Source organism: Urocampus carinirostris, chromosome 17, assembly GCF_059441175.1.
Source record: "Urocampus carinirostris isolate Australia breed hairy pipefish chromosome 17, RoL_Ucar_1.0, whole genome shotgun sequence".
Lineage (NCBI taxonomy): Eukaryota > Metazoa > Chordata > Actinopteri > Syngnathiformes > Syngnathidae > Urocampus > Urocampus carinirostris.
In genome coordinates, this window is record NC_142365.1 from 29,329,558 (window position 1) to 29,349,768 (window position 20,211).

The 20,211-nt window shown below is 39.1% G+C and overlaps 1 protein-coding gene across 1 annotated transcript in view; it reads left to right on the forward strand.

The window, feature by feature from the left end:
* The first annotated feature begins 200 nt into the window (after positions 1-200).
* The window catches only part of LOC148349735 (polypeptide N-acetylgalactosaminyltransferase 10-like), an 89,841-nt gene continuing 69,830 nt past the window's right edge, over positions 201-20,211 (forward strand). The window contains exons 1-2 of the mRNA XM_088321443.1: positions 201-501; positions 16,989-17,091. Coding sequence (XP_088177569.1) covers positions 340-501; positions 16,989-17,091 — 265 coding nt within the window. The 5' untranslated portion in view covers positions 201-339. The remainder of the gene's footprint in view (positions 502-16,988; positions 17,092-20,211) is intronic.

Sequence of the window (20,211 nt, forward strand, 5' to 3'; positions counted from 1 at the left end):
ATCTACCGTTTATCATAGGGGAGCGTCTGAAGCGCATGAAGCGTATGAAAATACTGTATATACTATACTATAATATACTGTACTATAGTATTCAAACAATTCATTTTGAAAGGTTTGAAAAGTTGTCCGTGCATGCTATTATTTTGAAAAATATGACTGTCAGTGACGTCAGCATCCGAGCGCCTGTTCCTTTGAAAATGGTCTTCTGCGTCTAGCTGGCGTTGCGAAAGTTGTCAGTCGGGGAGAAGGAAGGAGAGTAGAGAGGAGCGCAGTCGGGGAGTCAGCCGGCGCTTGTTCACTTTTGCACGGCCGCCGCCGCTGCGTCTTTCGCCCGTTGTCATGAGACGAAAGGAAAAGCGCCTGCTGCAGTTCGCCGGACTGCTCCTAGCGGCTCTCCTCTTCTTCCCTAACGTAGGTTTGTGGTCCTTGTACCGGGACCGAGTTTTCGACAGACCTTCGGCCACCGCGGCAGACGGACCAGGCGGCGGCCAGCAAATACAGGTGAGCCTTGTGGGGTGTCGTGGTCTACTTCATCGGAAACCGCCTGGGTGTAGGTTTTCCTGTCTGGGGAGGGAGCTTTCCCTGGTCCTGAAATATGCTCGGAGGGGGACGTGGAAGCACGACTCTGGCAACTACGGGAGTCAAATATTAGCTCCACTCTTGTTTTAATTGTATACTCACTAACACTACTGTTTTGTTTGTTAGACTACCACTTTTCTCCACTTACAGACGTTTTCCGATTTAAAAAGCATTTTGCATACCACTCAATTTGAAGTTTTAATTGTATTTTGTCAATTTTTTGAAAATATTAAATTGTGAATGCTGTATAACAATTTTTGGCCAGGAAGAAACAAACAATACAAAGAAAAACTTTTTTTTTTCTTTGGATCGGGCTCCCTCTTGCCCATTTGGATTTCTATTATTGTCACTCTATTCTACATGGTCTATCTTGGTGTGAGTGAATAGGGGCCACGCTGTGTTTTTTGTGTTTCTTTCCTTTGAGAAACATAAAAACGTCTTTTATAAATAAGTAAAAAATAAATAAATAAATGATATCTAAAAAGACACGAACTAACAATAAAAAAAACCTTTTCTCTAAAATACTTGAAGGTTGAGAAATTCGCATTTGTTTCACATTACATCAACCTAGCCTAGAAGATTAGTTGTCCGCCATCTTGATTCTAAGGGTACCCCAAAAATGTTTATAAATTGTGAAAGGCTGGCCAAAAGAAAAATTTACCGTAATGTTGTAATGGGGAAGAAAAATTTGGTTACTTTGAGTCGCCGTAGTTTGCATTTTTCTTTTGCTCTTTAGTACTTTGGTTGCATTACACAATACAGCAAGATCTAATAGTCAAATAAAACAGGCTGTCCCTTTTAATTTTTTGAGCTCATCGAAGACCAGAGACAAAATGCTAGATGTTTCTTCCCACACCTTGTAAAAGAGTAGCCACTGCTTTTGAACAGTTTTAGTAATTAAGAGGCATGTAATTATTGACAAATGAAAATTTGAAGAAAAAAAATGCCCAAAAGTACTCTTTACCGATGTCCCTCCAACTGAGAGCCATGAGTGACCTTATTCATAATAACCTTTTAAACGGAACACGTCTCATTTTTATTGAACGGCGACACGTGCGACAGCAATTTCATTAACTTCCCTGAAAAATATATTTTTTCTTTTCCCTTCTCTCCATCTTCCGTTCCCACCATAAATTGCTTCTTCAGTCCCTGGTGATTTTTAACAGCTTTAATAGCTAATTACGTGATATGCCATCACAGCAGAATTGATCCATTTATCAATTGGCACTTATTCATAAATGAGTTTCATTTTTTTAAAGGACTCGCTGGGATTGGAAAGTTCAATTAAATCTGGGCTTTTTAATTATTTTGGGACAAAGCAGGCACTACTTGAATTTCGATCCAATGGTTAAGTTTTCCTTTTCCTCCATGCTGAAACTTTTCTATTGTGATTTTTTTTTTATGTCAGGCGGTCATACATCAATGGGCTTTGTACTAAGAATAAAACTGAAGATAGGAAGTGCTGGTTATCTATTGTATAGTGTGTGTGTGTGTGTGTGTGTGTGTGTGTGTGTGTGTGTGTGTGTGTGTGTGTGTGTGTTTAAGCATGCCACATGTGTTCATGCGCCTCAAATTTGTGTGTGTGTATGTTGATTATATACTTTGTCATTGCTTTGCTTTCTTAATTATCTCTATTATATATTCAGTCTCATGGTTTTTTTAACACAGTAGGTGATCATTTGATAATTTATGATGTTTGTCACTGTGTTTTTATGTGTCTGTATTGCTTTTAAGGCAATTAAGTCATTCAAAATAGATCCAACCGTTCTCGGGTTCAGAGGCAGTTTCTTTCCCAGAGCCATCACTACCTTGAACAAAGGTGCACAAGACTGTGAAAAATACATACCCTGACAGTTGTAATGAAAAATGGGTATTGTATTGAAGCAATTGGTATCCATACTATTTGTAAACTTAATTAGGAATGTTGTTACAACTACATGTTATTGCACTAAATTCCATTTAGTATTGTTACAATGCACTTTTTATTTCACTATTATCACAAAAGAAAATTGTGTTTAGAAATTGGGTCAGTCCACATGCACTAACTTGTGAACATTTTTGCCTATTTATCCTGACATTATTTTGTCTTTTTTCCCCTTACAAGCCTTTATTAGATGTTTATCTTGTTTGTCTTTGGAGTGCCATTTTTAATCTCGTTGCAAACAATGGATACTAGTTGTCAATGGCAACCAAGAATTATTTTTATTTTTTTCCATTCTATTCTATTCTATTCGTTTCTATTCTATTCTATGCTTGTATCGGTTGGCCACAGTTAGATATAAATATGGGAAAACTACACGTTTGGGCCACATACAGCCTGATAGCCTTATTAGTCCGGCCTGACATTCTCTGTAAATGCAATATACAATAAATGTTATGTTAGGTGAATAGATTTTCAACTGGAAGTAGACACTCAAGGGATGAAAAGCAATTGCCCCGCACTGGACTTGTGCTGCATTTAACGGCCAGACACGTAGTCTGACCAATTTCTTTTTTAGTTATGTTCAAGATGTTTTGCACCCAAGTACTTCTTCCTAATCACATTTTTCAAATAAGCTTCACTGTCTAGTACAGAGGTGGGCAACACAGTTTTCTTCAACTCATGTGATACAAATTATCATCGTGTTAGCATGCTAGCAAGAGCTTGTTGATGTTTTATGTTTACTATTTTACTGCATTTGTAGTGATCAGGAAGATTAATTTCATAGCTACTTCGCGTTAATGTAGATAACTTTTGGTAGGTCAAAAACAGGCCAATTAGTTTTTAATTATTTCATAACAGGAAAATTCGCTTGTTTCACAAGGAATTTGAGATACAAGCATGATTCTGAAACGAGTTAAGCTAGTATGGAGAGGTACCACTGTAGTGAGGAATTGTCCTTTTAAAAGCTTCAAAAATTATGTGTTTTTTAAGTAACATTCAGGACATTCAAATTCTGATAGAAGACTACACTATCGAACCCCTGCCCTATCTGACCCCCAACCCGTCCACTCCCCACCCAGTACCTCCTCCCCCTGGGTAACACAGTCTACACACCATGGTTTGTCGGCATTGTATTTCATATGGCTGCTTCTCGACGCATTTATTCTGCTCTGATCTTGGCCTTGTCCTCTGCGAGCAAAGCAGATGCAAACCAACCGGGGGAAGCAAATGTGCGCTGCAAACAGCTCTAACAAGACTTATGTGGGAAAAGGCTGAATTGGATTAGTGTATTGATTTTATTGATTTTTATTTTTTTCTCGTACTAGTTACTCTGCTGAAAGCTGTACCAGCCCGGCGGGCTCAGCCAAACACAAAGCGGAGACGCATAGTTTTGTTCTTAATTCGTCTGCTGATGTGATGTTTACGAATCATCGAGCGGAACAAAAGACGAATGGTGGCCTGTCACAGTGGGAATCCGCGATATACCGTAATCAAGTGTAGTCGAGCAAGTCGATTTCAACGTCAAGTCATTTTCCCCTTTTATGTTGTAAGCATCGTAGCAAAAGCGAACCTATTCTTAATCCTCTTTCTTTTTTTTTAGAAAATCATTTTTTTGCAACTATTTAGGCCAGTTATTTCCTGAGTTGGCAGTTTTACCCAGAATTGTTTGAGTGAATATTGACTCCTAAGACAATATTCACTCCAAAATATTTATCCCAGTTAGAAGTAGAATTACGCATGTGTTTATTGGAAAGTTATTAATAACGAGTATTCTTTACAATTGGTTTATTTAGATAAGGGGTTTGTAAACTTTTTGAGTTGCATCTGCATTGGGTTGAAATCAAATCAGGTGAGGGGCTGGCCTACGAGGAGAATGATGTTTGATTGATTGATTGGAACTCTTGTAATAGCCGATATGCAGACTCTAATCCAATACCTTGGTATGTGAGAAAAAAATAATGTAGGTTTATCCAATTTTTCTCATATGCTCTTCATGTTGTCTTCCCTCGCTGTAATTTTTGTGATTTTATTTTTTTAAATATCAACTTGAGTTGCATTGCTTGAAAGAGGGATGGAATCCGTCACACGAGTGGATCCTCCCCAGAGAAAAAAAATCTAAGAACAATATCGGATAATGATGTGTATGATAAAAAAACCAAAAAATAAGCAGTGTGAGAGAAGCCCGGCCCGAACCCGAAGCATGGATTAACATTTTAGGCCCGACCCAACCTGATTTTCATTCAGGGCTTAATATCTCTTATTACAGAGGTACTGCCATGATATGCAAGGTTTGCTTAGCATACTTTGAAAGTAGTCTTTTTATATGTCGTATACAGGCTAAAATGCTCTGAAACTTTAAATGTTTTGGCATGCGTAGTTCTATTTGACGCCTTATTTCCATTATGTTACTGCTGTAGCGCATGAACGATCCTCAGCAGATTACATTCATGTATAGATACCTCACTTTGTTAGAAAATAGTCGACAAAATATGTCATTGTTGACCATTTCTATTATCAAATGTTGTTGACACCTGACCTGAGCCCAAACATAAATTTGTGTCAAGCCTAAAATGTCAATCATTACGTCAGGTTCGCGTTGGGCTGGGCTTCTCTCCTGCAGACTTTTTTCAGTCATCCACGTTTGGTGCACGTCCGTAATTGTTATTACTTTATTTTTCTTTGCATAGGATCCTTGCGTGCGTTGGAATCTATCCACCTTTTGCACAATGCAGCCCTCGTCATTAATTGTTCTTAATTTCTATCATTTCTATTTCTTTTTAGAGGATCGTTGGAGTGGATTCTTTCCCCCTTTTGTGCAATGCAGTCCTCGTCCTCGCACTTGCGCAAAAGGGGGATGGAATCTATCAAGCACGCAGATCCTCCAAAAAGAAAAGTAAACTAAGAACAATTACGAGTGGGTGATTAGACCACCAAAAAATTAGAGAGAGAGAGAGAGACCCTCCTCCTCACAAATTAAAAAATTCCTTGCAAATAAAATATGAAAATTTGGGTTTGCTCCGAGCTCGGTCCCAAAAAAACAAGTTAATTTGTTGGATTCAAGCTGGTTCGGGCTTCATACACTTGGGCTCGGGTTAGGCTGGATTTTATAGGCCCAATCTTACCTCTAATCGTTGGTAAGTCAGGTTTACTCATAAGTTTAAAAACATACAATAGCCTCTGTTATCATCTGAATAATTCATATATATATATATATATATATATATATATATATATATATATATATATACTGTATGTGCTCTGAGTCATTGCAGTGGTCAGCCCTGAAATCCGTCCAAGTTAGTTCCCAGCTCTGATTGACTCGCCTTTGCGAGAAGTGGCTGAACGCGAGCCAGCATAGGTAGGAGGTAGCAAGGTAATTGCATCACGGGAAGGGGAGAAGTAGTTGGGGGTCAACGTGGACTTAGCAGCAGATGAGAATGTTAGTGGGAGTGCAATGGTGAGTGGGTTGATGTCGTGACAAAAGAGCAACCGCTTTCTGTCTATAGGTGGCAGCGAGGAAGCCAGAAGGGAAGTATCGACCCCGGCGGGTGCAGAGAAAATGAACAGGATACGGCTGTCTTATCGCTCTTACTGTGGGATTTGGCTGGGTCCCCGACAAATGGCTTTGTTTGTGCTCCCTCTTCTGTTGCTGGTAACAGATGCGAAGGAGATTGCTCGCACGTGACGACCGCCAGTTAGATTTACAGAAAGCTGTGATTGGAGTTTATTTTTTTTTTCTGGCTCATATTAAGGAATACAGCTAGCGTAAAGTGATAACATTAGTAGAAAAACAACATAAAAAAAAAATCAGGAAATATCATCAGGTTGAATAGTGTACTCTCTTGATACTTTGCAGTCCACTTATTGCAGGGGTGTCAAAGTCAAACAAATGGAAGTGCCAGATACAAATTGAGCTACAAGCCGAGCCGGACTGATCGAATATTGCATTTATTTTGGGGGGAGCTCTCTGATCTGAGACCATTCATCCTAGCGTGATTGCTTCTATATAAATCTGAAATTATGTATATATATATATATATATATATATATATATATATATATATATATATATATATATATAGTCTAGTTAACCTAATTGAACCTACTGTAAAGCTAATAATTGTACTTTAATATGATCAAATAAAAGAAGCATTATTTTCTTATGGCTGTGTTTGTAATCTGCAATTTTCAATTGGCCAAAAAACAAATTTCCTTGATATAAAAATCCCCATTACAACATTACAGTAAATGAAAAATTACAGGTGCTGTCCGGTATATGGAGATTTTCTACTCGTTGACGTATTCTTCAGGCTAAAAACATCATTGCAGCCTGTGTCAAGCTTCTTTTATGGCTTGGCAAGTACGTGCATTTCTTAGAATCGTTTGAATACACTTTTTGAAAATATTTTTGGGGGTTTGAGTTGTCATTTGGACAGTATTCTTTTACTTTCACAATTTTCTGATGCACTTACAAAAACGCCAGGACGAGCATGAAATCACTATCCACCCCCTACTGCTTCCTAATGTGTTGCATGTTCCAGAACAGCGTTGCGAAAATTAAAACAAAAACAGATTGGGGTGGAGGTTAGAAAATTAAGATAAAGGATCTTTGAACTCAATTTGCCATCGTTTACATGGACATCAGGATCATCTCAGGGGCCGAAAAAAACTTCTCATGGGCAGGATGTGGCCCGCAAGCCCTGACTTTGACGTATGTGACTTTGTATTGCACAAAATGTCATTGGCATAAAATTAAAGGCATAGTCTTAATATAGGTAGAATATAATCCTGGAAATAAAATATTACGGATTGGTTATTTAAATGTCTTTGTCTTAATAAAAGTAGAAGAAAATGTGATTTCAAAATCCTAACATTTCTCTAAAATTTGGTATTGCACTGTGAATAATTTCAAATTGTTTCTAGTATGTATTGTTACTTTTTACATTATATTAAATCAGGGGCTGGCAACGATTTTGCTGAATGGTCTGGATTGTGTTCTAAAATATTGCAGCGGGCCCGGGCCAGGAGTAAAAATGATTGATTTGATTTTATGTGTACAGTGTATGCATCTGATAAATGTCATGAAATGAAAGCAGATTGATGTGTTCCTGTTTGAGCTTTTAATTTGATACAAACATAATCTTTTAACACGTTTTTTTCAAATAATTTAGCGCTCACTTAAAAATTATTCAAAGGTGCGTGCTATGCAGTGCTAATTAGCATCATGATTGTTCTGTAGCCGCTCCACGCAAATTGTCCATTTTTCGCTTTCTTTATTCCATTCAGTTTTGATGAAGAGGTTGAATGTAAAATTTATACAGATTGAAAAAGTAACTAAAAGAGAAGCTTTGATGTACTATCAGTTCCGTGTGCAAAAGCCCTAATGTACTTCTGGTCACTCATCGTGCGGCTGGGTACAGCTGGTGTACTTCCAACAACGTGGTTTGAGTGTACCATATTTGGGTGAAATATCAGCATTGCAGCAAATGGAAAAATATTATTAGTACTTTTTTTAACAGTATACTTTACTATTTTTTCAGTTTTGCTGGATTCAAAAGCTTAATGGACCATCCTTTTTTATTTGCTGTGTAACATAAAAAGTATTATGCATTTTGTATCGTGAAAACAAAATGGCAGTGCCTTTGTTGGGAAAATTCCAAAATTACATTCCGAAAAAAATGTGGGCAAGGAAAAACTTAAAAACCTCAGCATATAGTCAAAACACTGATTAACAGTGCTCAAAAGTAGTCAAAATAACAAACTTGCATCCTATGGAATCTTCTTTGGATGTGTTCAATATAAAAAAACGGATATATTTATCAAATAAAAAAGTATTGATTATACAAAATAGTCAAATAAAAGTCTGTGGCAGGTTGAAAGAGCCATATTGGATCCCCCAAGAAATAAATCATATTTGTCTGGAGTCGCAAATAATTAATAGCCTTGTACAACCCTTAGGGGCCGGTCACACAGACATTTGCGGCTGAATCACGGTCAGAAATTTCTGCCTTTGAGGCGGACGCCATTGGACGCATTAAGATCGCCATTCAGACGAGATACAGCGGTGCTTAACACGCAGTCGTAAATTCGCGCGCGGGTGGCAGCACGAAACTATTTGGCACTGCTCAAATCTTCAGAGCGCGGGCACACAGCCTTTCACGAGCGTACTGAGGCTGAACCGCGGCCAGAAATTTCTGGCCGTGGAGCAGATGCTGTTGAGCGCTGTTGGACGTTTAGAGACCGCCATATAGACGAGATAGAGCAGTGCTTTACTCGCGGCCGGAAATTTTCACGTGGTTGGCCGCGTTCAAAACTTTTGAGCTGCTCAAAAGTTTGAGCACGTGTTAAACCGCGTGCCGCACACGTGGTCAACACGAGGAAATGACGCGGAAATGACGCGCAAACGACGTGCTCTGGCCGCGGCCAGGGCGTGCTTACACATGGGTAGGACGGGAAATTTCAGCGGGTAATCGTGGGTGGAGCATGGTAATAGCATGTTCTGCGCCTGTATTGCGGTGTTATTACGTGAAATTAGCGTGTTACGCGTGTGACAGTCAAACGCCTTTCTCCGCGTATAAACAGCGCGAATGCCGAGCATCAGTTGTGCTCGTGACGTCAAGGGGGTGAACATGGATCCCCGTCAGCGTAGTTTCTCTTCATTTCGAATAAATCTTTCGGTGCATTCTTAATGGTTGCAACAAGGCTTTAAAGCCAGGACCTTATCTTTGCCTTTTGGCCGAGAGTAAGAATCCCGGCTCCTAAGCTTTGTAGCGTAATATGAAATGATCGATAATAGATAGTGATTAGAGAAGATAGACCAACAACAATAAATCCCCCCCCCCCGTCAGCGTAGTGACCTCGACTTAATCCAATTTTATTTCTTGACATTTCTTTACAAGATAATAAAATATAGATGATGCTATTGTTTGAAATCTTGATTTTCACGGGACTGTGTCTTGTGCGATTATGATTTTTACAGCCCGGTGCTGAGATTTGCATACCCTCGCTACTACAACCACATTTACCTCGTTTCATCTCACTTTTAGGGAAAGTAATGGCGAACATAAAACCAAAACCACTTCGTCTTGCATTTGTTGGAAATGAAATACAACTTAAACCATTCCGTATTTGTTGTGAACGTAATCGAACCATACATATTCCCCCCCTCGCGTGAACGCGCATTCTGCTGCGCTTCCAACGAAAGCGATCGTATTCTATATAAAACGCTTATTAAAACTATAATGCGAGCTAATTATAACAATTGGGAGATCCTTGTCTATATAACGCGTTTATTTAAACAATAAAGTGCGATCGTATGCTACAAAATGCGTTTGTCAACGCGGATGAAAAAGTCACCAAAGTCAATGCACGCTTCCAACAAAAGCGATCGCAGCAGAATGCGCGTTCACGCGAGGGGGAGGGGGGGTGGATGTGTTGCGTAGGAGTCGGATTTGGGCACAACACCGGCTCGGGAGCTTTTATACCCGTGGTCCACACGAGAAAATGACGCAGAAATGACGCGATGAGGAAGCGGAACAGTCGCCGGCGTCTTTTTTCCGGCCATACCACAGATGAACGGCGGGTTGGCCAAATTTGCGCATTTTCCATCCCGGGCAACCACGGGCAAAAAAAAAACGCAAAATTTTAGCCGTGATTCAGCCGCAAATGTCTGTGTGACCGGCCCCTTACAATGAATCTAACACATGCTGTTTGTATCTATATCAGCAATACTAACTTATCATCAAAATGACTATGATGCAGCGCATCCTGTATAGAATGATGCAACACACGACTACACTGTTGTAAGATACCACCTCAAGTTTTACTTCAACGCAATATTAACGAAAAACAGCATGTTTTTTTTACTTTGATAAAATTAAGCAAACACAATAAAGAAATCCAATTGTTGATGTCAAGTCAAGTCATGTTTATTTGTATAGCCCTTAATCACAGAGTCTCAATGGGCTGCACCATTGCAAACTATTATTACAGACTATTATGACACCATCCTCTCATCTAAAACCTACATGAGGGCAAATAATACACATGTTATCACATGTCAGTTTTATTTTGAGGATTCGAAAAAAAACAAAAACAAAATGGGACATGCATAATTTTTCCTTTATCTGGGCAACAAAATGAGCGCAATAAAACGCAGCATGCATTTAGAAAAACGAAAAAGCAGCCGTTTCAAATTGTACAGTAAATAAAATCACATTAATACAGTTTAAGTTTGATTTCTGAGCAGTTACTTTTCCCTTTTTACATTTGGGATCCAAGGCCGATCACACACCTACCGTTTTTTTTTTTCAAACAGCCACCTGCCCTGCTAGCGAAGAAGAGATGTGCTGACATTTTTTAAAAAGTAGATCATTACTCTGAAAATAACTATCAAGGTTCAAATTACCATATACACTTACATAAAAGGGGCAGCACGGCGGCGCAATGGTTAGCGCGTGAGCGGCACAGTTCTGAGGTCGTGGGAACCTCCTGCGTGGGTTCAAATCCAGCTCCCGGCGTTACTGTGCGGAGTTTGTATGTTCTCCCTGTGCTTGCGTGGTTTCCCTCCGGGCACTCTGGTTTCCTCCCACATCCCAAAGACATGCATTTCAGGTGAAGTGGCCGGTCCAAATTGTCCCTAGGTGTGAATGAGCGAGTGAGTTGTCCGTCTGTCCTGTGTGCCCTGCGATTGGCTGGCAACCAGTTCAGGGTGTCCCCTGCCCACTGCCGATGATTGCTGGGATGGGCTCCAGCACCCCCGCGACCCTACTGAGGATAAGCGGTGCAGCTGATGAGATGAGATGAGACTTACATAAAAGCCTTAAAACTGCTTCATACCTCACTATTAGTTGCGGCCATGAGAACAAGATGCCGGGTACTGGAGGAATTGGACAATTGGCGATAATGCTTGAAAAGTGCTTGAATTTGGCCGTGAAAAAGGTTTACGAAACCTGATAACTCTATTCAGTTGTACTTTGTATGTTTATATAATCACAAATAATGTTGATGGCAGATCATGGGTCGTATGTGTCACGATCGGTAAAAGCAGTGGACCCAAATGCATAACGTTTCACGCAATGCTTTATTGAGGGATCGGGTAAGTCAGGCAGAGAGGAAAAAGACCGCGATCTGGTGCTCGCTGGACAGGAGGAGTGGGAAGCCCATGCAAACGAAGCGTGGTCGAGGATCGGAAGCAAGTCGGGTAGCCAGGACGGGAGAACGAAGCGTGATCATGGATCAGATCAAGTCGGATAGCCAGGACGGGAGAACGAAGCGTGGTCGCGGATCAGAACAAGTCAGGTAGCCAGAGATGATCGGGAAACCAGGGGATCGATGCAGGAAACAGAGGACGGAATAGAGCAGGATACGGGAACAGATCGGGAACAGAACGGGACCCAGAGTCAAAAATGCTTGCCTTGCATGTGGGGAGGTTTGCTGATTGACTGACAAAGAGTGAACGAGAATGACATGCTTGAATAGGAGGAGGACTAATTAGGGAACGAGTGGCAGCTGGGGCTGAAAGAGTGAGCACAGGTGAAGATAATTGACAAAGTATGACAGAATGCTTCAGAAGTGTTCAGCACTTAGGGGACATTGCAATACATGATATGTATTAAAAGAGTAGCATAGTAATGCAGTAACACACCATGTAGTAACGACGGTAGCTTTATAACATTTTATTAATAGCGCGTACAGTACTTGTTACCAAGAAAAGTACAGTGGTACCTCTACTAACTAGTTTAATACATTCTGGGAAAAGCTTCTTAACCTGAAAACTTGGTAAGTCGAGACGCATTCTAAATGTAAATGTGAAAACCTATTCCAAGCGCCGCAAAAGTACACTATATTTTTTGAATGAATCATAAAAGAGCATCAAGACATAAAAAAACTTGTTCAAATTAAATTAACGTAAACAATAAATGTAAAACGAGAGGCACATATTCAAAAAAAAAAAAGAATAACAGAAATAATATAATTATTAATCGCGTTTCTTGAAAAACTGATCCAATGATGTCTACTATTTGCCAGATTTTGACAATCCGTGAGGCAGACATAGCGATAGCCCGACTTGTCAACACTTTTTCCGGTGATTCCTTTCCACAAATTCCAAGAGTTCATGGAAATTTGATAAACTGGGCTGATTGAATGATAACTGTTTCCTGCTCCCCTCTTCTTGCTGAAACCCCTCCTCCTCCTCGTCTCTGAACTGTGAAGGTGACACGAAAAGTATGATGGAAGCACACATGCACACTGAGTTGCCAGACAGATTTTAAGTGATAGCCAGTTTGTTTACGTTCTGGAAATTCTGTGAGCGTCTATTAGCAGCGCATACTGTACTGTGTTTTTTTCTCTGTAACTAGAGGCAACATTTTTAAATAGAGGTTTATTTTGCCGTTCTGGTACTTTATAAACTTGGGTGTGTAGAGACAATCGTAGAGGTACCACTGTAATTGCATTCCGCAACTCATTCTTTTTTAACTAATTACTCCCAATGCTCTCAACCAATCATATCCTCTCCATGTAGTTTGGGGGGTTGCTGCTGCTGAGAGTGAAAGAGTGCAGATTTTTCCTTCCTTGGATGTGATTCACCGCCTTGTTGTGGAGAACACCCTCCTCATCATTCTGAATAGGTTCATCGCTGCTCAATCAAAATAAGGGCACGGGAGGTGAGCATTTGCTTGGAGGAGTTCTAATAGAACTGTGTCATTTAGGTCTTTTCTTGCTTTTTTGAAACAATGTGCCAACTTTGACCCGAAAAGACCTTAAACTGAACTAAATTAGCTACCATCAGCCAAATCAAATAACTCCAGAAGAGGAACTAAAATCCAATGATATGATATGATAATGAGTGGAAATTAATTTGAAATACATTTTTTTAATCGAATTATTGAAAAAAACACACAAAATTACTTTTATCAACGACTTTGTGTATTATTTGACCACTAAATTTTACTGTGTTGTATAGGAAGAATACAAACAATAGAAACTTAGTCACCAAACCATACAATTTTCTTCTCATACTTGTACCCGTAGCAGCAATATGGTGGATAATTACAGTATGGCAGCAGCCTCTGGGTAACGCTCATGTTATGTAAGATAGATGCAAATTTCTAGACCTAACACGTATTTTAAAAAATGCACTTTACATGATAGCTCATGTACTTATTTTCTTACTATTTAAATCAATACTGTTCTTTGGGGTTGCACGAAGTTTTGTTTTTTTTACCACTAAAAGGTGCTACATTATACACACTGTCACGTTAATATTTAATCTCCAGGGTACTTTAAAGTAGGGCTGCAACTAACAAACATTTGAATAATTGACGAATCAGTAGATTATTCTTTCAATGAATCGATTAATCAGACTTTTAAAAATCAAATTTGTAATTTTCCCAGATATTCAAATATAACAAGTTTTAGAAAGAGGAAAAAACAGTGCACAAAACAACCACTAGGGTACTAGGGCCACCATTTCCTGTGGTGTGCCATGGGCAAGTACAGTACGCCCATCCCTTTGCAACCAACACAAACCAACAAACAAATTTGTTGAATAACTTGTCAATAAACAAAAATATATACAAACTTATGATATACAGTACACCTGCAAATATGTAAGATACAAAACAAAAAAACATTAATACATAAAATTTTATGTGTAACAAAATAATTATCTGCCCAAAAATATCAGAAATGTAAAAACACTTTTCACAATGATGTCGACAAATTTGTTATTTTGGTTAAATCTTTGAATATGATATTTGAATTACATATAATATGCTTGGAATCTTCCCCTTTGTGTTGAGACCAACATTTCCGTCTTAATATTTCCTTATATTATTATTTTATCGTCATTTATTTCCCTGTTTTTCTGCAGCACTTTCTGTTCCCTTAAAAAAAACTTTGTAGTGAGTTTTTCATGCAAATTTGGTTTGTAATGATGCAATGTTCAACAAAAATGATTTAAAAATGGGAAGGTAATTTTATTAAAACAGTCTCAATGTGCTCTCTGCCCGACCAAAGTGGTACTAGAACCCTACAGCTTCACAACGAGATCCATTGCACTTATTTGCATTGATTTCAAGTGCTTGGTGGCTCATAAATCATGCAACACGTCGAATCGATGAGATAATTTGTTGCCAATGCTATCAATCATCGATTTTAAAAGATTTGATTGATTTTGTGGTTGCAGCCCTATTAAGAAGTATGATATTTCTTGTCATTGCAGAGAGGAAAATCACTATACTACACACAAATCATGTGTAGTCACTCTACTACACACAGATTTTTAAACGGAACTTCCTCATCTGTTAGATTTTTCAGAATACAAAATCACATGGCGAGTTCGACTCCAGTGTTGCGTTTGATTTGATCTGTCATACTCGTTTCCGCAATGCATTCTGGTCCGTTGACCCGTGGGGGGGCTTTAAAAATGACCTCTGGCACCCCAGCAGCCAACGCAGTCTAACCGAGAGGGATTTGTGGCCTTATTTTGACTGCTGAGAATAATGAACTGTTTTTCTTTTAAAATCCAAATTGACTTGAAGTCAGTTGAATGCCGGATTAAAGTGTCTCCTTGTATTAGTTGCGTGCTTGTGCTGAGTGACTTTGGCTTTTTTTTTTGCACACTTTGATTGTTACCATGCATTTTGTGTGATTGTGTGTGTTGCAGACTGAGCCAGTGGGCATACAAATCATACTCTATATCCTCATATGCCCCTCTGCCAGTTGGTCCCCTCCCCCACAGTCTGCATCCCCCATCTGTTTCGTGGAAAAATATTTTTGAGGTCAATCGTTTCGAAATTGCTTCATGTTTTTGGTATTGTTATTCATATGACCAAAAATGTATGTTGCAGGCATGTCCATTTTTACTTTGAAATATTATGTTTCTCATTTCAAAGTAACTTTCAAATATGAATTACTACAAATGCAAACAGTAGAGTAGAATGCACCTCAGCGCTTATCCTCAGAAAAATCGCAGGGGTGCTGGAGCCCATCCAAGCTATCTTTGGGCAGTGGGCCTCTTGAACTTGTTGCCGGTCGAACTACACAAGGAGACAGACAATTAGCTCACTCAATCACACCTAGGGACAATTTGGAGTCACCAATCAACCTGCCATGCATATCTCTGCAATGTTGAAGGATACCACAGTGGCAGGAGGAAACTGGTGCAGGCACAGGGAGATTATGCAAACTCTGCACAGGGAGGCTGGATTTGGACCTAGGACCTTTGAATTGTGCGGCTGACAAGCTAATCACTCATTCTCCATGCCGCCCCAATAGTCAATTGGTCCAGTGGTTCCCAAAGTCCCCCAGTGAGTCATTCACAAAGCTCCCGGATCCTGAACCAAAACTTTCTCCAATAATGTGCTGGACACATCTATGCCATTTTGGTACAAAGAAATAATAAATTTTAGTGTTGTGGACAACTGAAAAGACGATTTTCACCCCCTGAAGGTCTGTGGACCCCGTTTTAGGAACCACTGGATTAGTCGAATTATCAGATATTATTTTTCTCTAAATTTTATCATGAGGTTGATTTAAGTATGTGTCAACTGAAAATAAACACAAGAACAATGGGTGCAATGAAAAGTACAACTTTTATTGAACATATTGCAGAAGTCCAAACCCAATCAGTGTTCAGTCATTAGAGACATAAACTTCTTAATAATATATATATATATATATATATATATATATATATATATATATATATATATATATATATATATATATATATATATATATAAAGTGAAGAAAATAAGTATTTTAACACCCTGCTATTTTTCTATTTCTCCCTCTTAGAAATTATGGAGGAGTCTGAAATTTTCATCGTAGGTGCATTTCCACTGTCAGAGAGATAAACTAAAAAGACAAATTCAGAAATAATAATGCATGTTTTTCTAGCAATTTATTTGTGTGATACAGCTGTAAATAAGTATTTGAACACCTGAGAAAATGAATGTTAATATTTTTGTACAGTAGCCTTTGTTTGCTATTACAGAGGTCAAACGTTTCCTGTAGTTTTCACCAGGTTTGTACACACTGCAGGAGGGATCTTGGCCCACTCCTCCTCACAGATCTCCTCTAGATCAATCAGGTTTCTAGGCTGTCGCTAAGAAATACGCAGTTTGAGCTCCCTCCAAAAATGTTCATCTTCAGTGCTCTGATTGAGGGAAGGAGGTTGTGCCCCAAAATCTTACATTACACTGCCCCAGCCATCCTCTCTTTAATGCAGTGCACTCGTCCTGTCCAATATGCAGGAAAAACATCCCCAAACACTCTCAAAGCATAATGCTACCACCCCCATGTTTCACAGTAGAGATGGTGTTTCTTTTTAGTTTATACTCTCATAGTGGACATGCGCCTGCAAAAAGAGGTAAAATAATCAAAGGTCTTTGTAATGTATATATTTTCTGCATCAGAAATTTAGAAGTAGTCATCCATACCTTGATTAAACTTTTTTTGTGCATCTTCCCACCCACAGGGCCTGAACCAGATCAGAAGGTTTGCTCAAATTGGGCAAGATGGCGTTCGACGGACAGATTGGCATGACTACGAGGCCATTCGACGGGATGCTGCTCGAGTTGGTGAGGGAAAAAGCCTGAACAATAGAAGATTTGCTCTATAGCAGGCATCGGGAACCTATTGCTCGCGAGCCATGCATTGCTCTTATTTTGAGGACATCTGGTTCAGAGAATGGATGAATGAATGAATGAAAACTTTATTCAAACATTAAAATAAAAACAGAACAAAAACAATAACTCAACAATAATATTACATAATATGTTCGAAAAGGGGTAGTCAGAAGCAAATGCTTATATTCCCTACCCCTTCATCTTCCCTATTAAACACACCAATTATATAACAACAATTGTAATACTATCAAATATAACAGTTTTGATATAACAACAGCAACAATAACAAAAAGTTAATCATAGTTCTAGACGCACTATTCCCAATCTCTCGTATCACTCGTACTCGATTTTCTTCATCTTTGTATTCCGCTAGGAATGTTTTTTTGTATTTAAATTTGAACGAAATGTGAATTTCCCTTAGGGAATGAATAAAGTATCTATCTATCTATCTATCTATCTATCTATCTATCTGTCTGTCTGTCTGTCTCTCTGTCTGTCTGTCTGTCTGTCTGTCTGTCTCTCTCTCTCTCTCTCTCTCTCTCTCTCTCTCTCTCTCTCTCTCTCTCTCTCCCTCTATCTATCTCTCTATCTCTCTATCTCTCTATCTCTCTATCTCTCTATCTCTCTATCTCTCTATCTCTATCTCTCTCTATCTCTCTATCTCTATCTCCTGGTGGTTCTCACACTATATTTTTGTTGACCTAAGGGCCTGGTCACACAGCCGTTTGCGTCTGTATCGCGGGTAAAATTTTGCGTTTTTTTTTTGCCCGTGGTTGCCCGCGATGGAAAATGCGCAAAATTGGCCAACCCGCTGTTCATCGGTGGTATGCCCGCAAAACAGACGCCGGCGACCGTTCCGCTTCCTCATCGCGTCATTTCCGCGTCATTTTCTCATGTGGACCACGGGTATAAAAGCTCCCGAGCCGGTGTTGTGCCCAAATCCGACTCCTATGCTTACCCCTATTGCTTAATATCCAGCTATTGGAATCACTTCAATTTTATTTCGTGGAGATCCGGCTGGATTCGTTTTTGACCGAGAATCTAAAGGCATTAAAGAGGTAGAAGGCAGGATTGGGCAACAATATTCCGATTTTTGTCTGATTGTGCTGTTAATTATGTCAGAAAAAATGAAAAAGAAAACGCACCTCCCTCTGTGTTAGGAAGTAGTTTAAGCAAATAAACGACGTAAGAAGTATGCCAATTTATAGGCTGCAATTTCCTGAGGTCCTTCAAAAATAACATTTCCCTTAAAGCCCCAGTGTGTCATATTTGACCACTAGATGGCACTGTATTGTCTATTGCGTACGAAAACCGGTGCAGAGAACAGCGTAGTAGCAAGATCCAAACATGGCGGTGACTTCACCATGTAAGAGAAATACACAAATTTCCTAATCTGTAATTTGTTATCAGAATTAATATTGGTATGATGGTTAATGTATTTTTTCCTAGTATTCAAATCAATGTTGTTTTAACAAACTACAATTTTTGTTCCACTAGGAGCCACTAAATATTACACACTGTTGCTTTAAGATTTAGTGTAATTGCCAATATAAATACATTTCATACTTAACAGATGGCCCAGACTATATTGCCGAAACATCTGATTTTCTTCCAACTGGAGTAAGAGGATACTAAGAGTGCCTTTATTTTAGTTTAATAGCCTCTTAAATTATCTCAAGAGTGCTTTGCGCATAACTTTCAACATCTAAGATGGGGACAAGAGAGAGAAAAAACTCGATACGACGGGAATTTTCTTTGATTCTAGTCGTAGAGACCTTCTTTTCATAATTCCAAATGAATAAAAAATACTAATTGTGAACATTGTTATGATAATTGGGGCACTGACAAATGTATGTAAACATTTTAGGATAAAACTGTCAAGAACAGGAGGAAAACCCAAAAGCGTGTCGTTTCTCACACAAGCTTTTACTTTACGGGAAATGGGGCAGTCATGCATGTTAACACAAAACGCCAGTGATTTGGCGAAAGAAGAAAGACAGAAGTCTGGCGTGGAACATTAGAAAGCAAGAGACCAACGAGATCGATACCAGTTACACGAGCCGCTACCGGACAGATGATGTCGATACCGGACAGAACGGGATTAAAAGGATTGATAACAGATATAGGAGACTGGAGACAGATATCAAACGAGAATGACGGGCACGATACCAGACACTGGAGACCGGAGACCGAAATCAAAACAGGACGAAACAGACGGGATCAATGCCGGACAGGATACACAAACGGGATACCGGGCAGAGTCAAAACCCACGTCTTGCGGGTGCAAAGGTTCGTTGACGGACTGACAAAGGGTGAGTGAGAGTACTGAGCTTAAATAGAAGGGAAGCCAATCTCTCAACGAGCCGCAGCTGGCGCCAATTGGGCGCCATGTCAACCGTGACAAAAACATTCTTAATTTCTATCCCTGCTATCTAAAATCGAATCTTATTTCAAAATACCATCATGGAATTATAGATGTGTTAACTATTTGTAGCCCACATCTTGTTAGAAAGTGGATAAAAAGTTATTCTTTTCCCACCTAAACCAAGTCCCTTGCCATTTGTCTCTATTTTTATATTTTTCAAAGGGACAGTGTGAAATATTGGATCACTACATGTGGCTGAGATGTATAGTGAAACCAAAAATTATTGCTAAAAGCACAAGCAGGAATTCAAACTACAGAGACTTGAAGTGACAAAACGTAGCACTTATTTTGATTTTTTTACTCAGCAGCATAAAGGAGAACAATTATGTCAGATCCCTGTAGGTGAGGCTCATGTTTTGTTAAATAAAAAAGAATTTCTAAACCAAAATATATACCTTTATACAATAGTTCATGTAGTTTAATTATTAAAATAGTTTTACTATTTAAATTAATATTTTTTTCTTAATGAATTGAGTTTTTCTACCACTAGGATTTGCTCAATAATGCACTGTTGGAGTCTGACACATCTCCTACGACCAGGGGCTCCAACCAGGGTTTGAACTCTGAAGAGTAATATACAATTATCACACACCTGTTCGCAATTATCCAGAACCATTTAAAAGGGCATTTTTAATATTATACTGGGT